Genomic DNA, 2,690 nt, shown 5'->3' on the forward strand with positions numbered 1-2,690 from the left:
TTGGTAACCTATTCTTCCCTTGAACAAATTCTTTGTTCTTTTGACTAGCCTTTTCTTTTGTAGTGTATTCACTTTTATAGTGACCTATTTTCCCACAGTGTGTGCAAATCTTGTTCTCAGGAAGTGTGAGGTACTTTCTTTTGGGATCCCACTTAGGTGCCAGGTTCACAAAGACAAGTCCTCTTCTGTTGCTACTATGGTGTTCTTGTAGCCAAAAAAGTGCATCAGAGGACCTGTTCCATTTACAAGTTCTGTCTAGCTCATGCTTGACCTTGCTTATATCCTCCTTTAGGATTCTTACCTGCTCATCCCTTTTATACAACTCATCTTTCATTTTTCCTACATTTTCTTCTAGAGTGAGTTGTGTGTGATCAGCTATCTCTTTACCTGTTTCTAATTCCAGTTTTAGATTTTAAAATCTAAGCTCTAGGACAGTGAGTCAAGTGCATGAACCTGGTTCTTCAACATAGTATTTTCACTTACAATTTCACTAACCCTAAGTTCTAGGTTTTTTGCACTTAGTCTTCAAAATCACACATTTTTTAGACAACTGTTCCTTTTCATTGTTTACATCCTCAGATTCATCAATTAGTTCTAGAAGTAACTCAGATAATCTTTCTTTAGACAACAATTTAATCTTGTCTTTGAGATGAATTACACTTACTTCAGTTTCTTCATCAGATTCTCCAATGGCCATAAGTGATTGTTCATCCTCACCATCATCATCTGAGCTTTCTTTCCAAGCAGCGACCATAGCCTTGGTTGATCCTTTGTTGTTGCTTTTCTTAGGTTGAACCTGTTCTTTCTTCCTATTCCTTCTTCATGTTCTTTCGTTCAGCTATTTCCTTCTTATATTCGATTTCCCATAAATGACAGTTCTTGATGTGGTGATCGGTCTTTCCACACTTGTAGCATCCATCATTGATTTGCTTTTCAGGAGCTTTTGACTTTCTATAGCTTCTGCTTCTTGAAGAACCTTTTCCTCTTCTCAGGTACTTCTTGAAGTCCTTGGTGATCATAGCCATTTCATCATCTTCTAGATCAGAACCTTCAGTGATTCTGAGTGCCAAGCTCATTTCCTTCTTAGGTACATCCATTTTCATGGTTTGTCTCCTAAGTTCATAGGTAGTGAGATTTTCAATTAATTCATCCAGTGGGAGAGTGGCAATATTTTTTGATTTCTGAATGGCAGTGATATTGCTCTCCCAAGTGATAGACAAAACCCTAGTTAGTATCTTCTCGACTCTATCTTCTTCAGGAATTATCCTTCCAAGAGACTTTAGCTCATTTGTCAGTGTAGTGAACCTTGTGAACATCTCTTGAATGGTTTCTCCTTTCTTCATAGCAAAGTTCTCATATTGAGTTAGAGTTTCTATAGATCTCTTCACATGAGGTGTTCCTTCATGAGCCACTTGCAATGTGTCCCAAATTTGCTTAGTAGTGGTACAACTTTGGATTCTGTTGTACTCATCTGGACCAAGTCCACAAACAAGCCATTTTTTGGCTTTAGCATTCTTCTCCCATTTGTTCAAGTCCTCAGCAGTGCAATCAGCTTTTGTCTTTGGCACATATACTCTTTCAGCATTTATCTTCAAGGTAGCCAGTGGACCATCGGTGACAATGTCCCATAGCTCATAGTCCTCTCCTATAATGTGATCTCTCATCCTGTTTTTTCACCAAGAGTAGTACTGATCGTTAAAGAGTGGTGGCTTAGCAGTGGATCGCCCTTCCCAGTTTCCAGGTGGTGCACTCATGTTGATCTTCTCCTAAGGTGTAAGCCTCTTCAAGGAGAACCTGCTCTGATAACAATTGATGTTTTATACTTCAATGCCACACAAGAGGGGGAGTGATTTGTGTGGTGTCCAATTTTAGCGTGCACTGGTTATAGAAGGACCCAGTTCTTCTATGTGTTCCTTATACTACTGTTACGGAAATAGTAAATGCAGAAAGTAAAGAACATAGTTTTTACGTGAAAAACACCTGGCTCAAAAGGTGAAAAAACCATGACCTACTACTCAGTAGGATTATCCCCAACACTTCACTAAATCACTGATTCAAAATAGTATTTACAAAATTCTTTGTAAACCTAAGGATTACCTCTAATTCCGTTGTAGTAACTAGCCTCTAACTGGTGCGACAATTTCAAGTTAACTCTAACTTGAATACTCAAAGTACCTAACACAATTGCCTCTAGATAAAGCTGAAAGGTACAATTTGAAAAGCCCTACTACAATTGAACTAGAGTAAAAGACAGACACTTGGAACTGGTTCTTCTATCTGGTTCATGTAGCTTCAGATTCGCACACTTGAATCACACAAGAATTGCTTGCAAAATGCCTTACTATTTTGCTCTCAACTCAAGTTTAACTTTAGCTTTTGTGCGTACCTGTAAAATGAGAACATCCTGCAATATATAGAGTTAGTAGAATAGGAAATAACTAGAGTTCTAATGCAGTACTCTTTCATGGTGGAAGAGTTCTAGTTATCATCAACTTCTAACTCCTTCCTTATCTAGGATAAAGTTCTCTCGAGTAAGGAGTCCTTCTCCTTATCATTTATGCAACCTTTTCGTTCAGGAGATATCAGATATAACCACTAAAGTTTATCTCCTTCACGTGCATGCCTTATGCTTGAATCTGTCTGTGTACACTGTGTATGGACATGATTTATGCTTGAGTTTCTTTGTCAAT

At 38.1% G+C, this 2,690-nt stretch overlaps 1 protein-coding gene across 1 annotated transcript; it reads right to left on the bottom strand.

The window, feature by feature from the left end:
• Positions 1-809: 809 nt before the first annotated feature.
• Positions 810-1,664, bottom strand: LOC138902441 (uncharacterized). The gene has a single exon (XM_070190309.1). It carries the CDS (start codon positions 1,662-1,664, stop codon positions 810-812), a length of 855 nt encoding a protein of 284 aa, XP_070046410.1.
• Between the last annotated feature and the right edge of the window lie 1,026 nt (positions 1,665-2,690).

Source organism: Nicotiana tomentosiformis, chromosome 12 (genome assembly GCF_000390325.3).
Source record: "Nicotiana tomentosiformis chromosome 12, ASM39032v3, whole genome shotgun sequence".
Taxonomy (NCBI): Eukaryota; Viridiplantae; Streptophyta; class Magnoliopsida; order Solanales; family Solanaceae; genus Nicotiana; species Nicotiana tomentosiformis.

What these genes read in the sequence shown, in the direction of transcription:
- LOC138902441 (XM_070190309.1), bottom strand. Translation starts at nt 1,664, where the DNA reads ATGAGAGATCACATTATAGGAGAGGACTATGAGCTATGGGACATTGTC.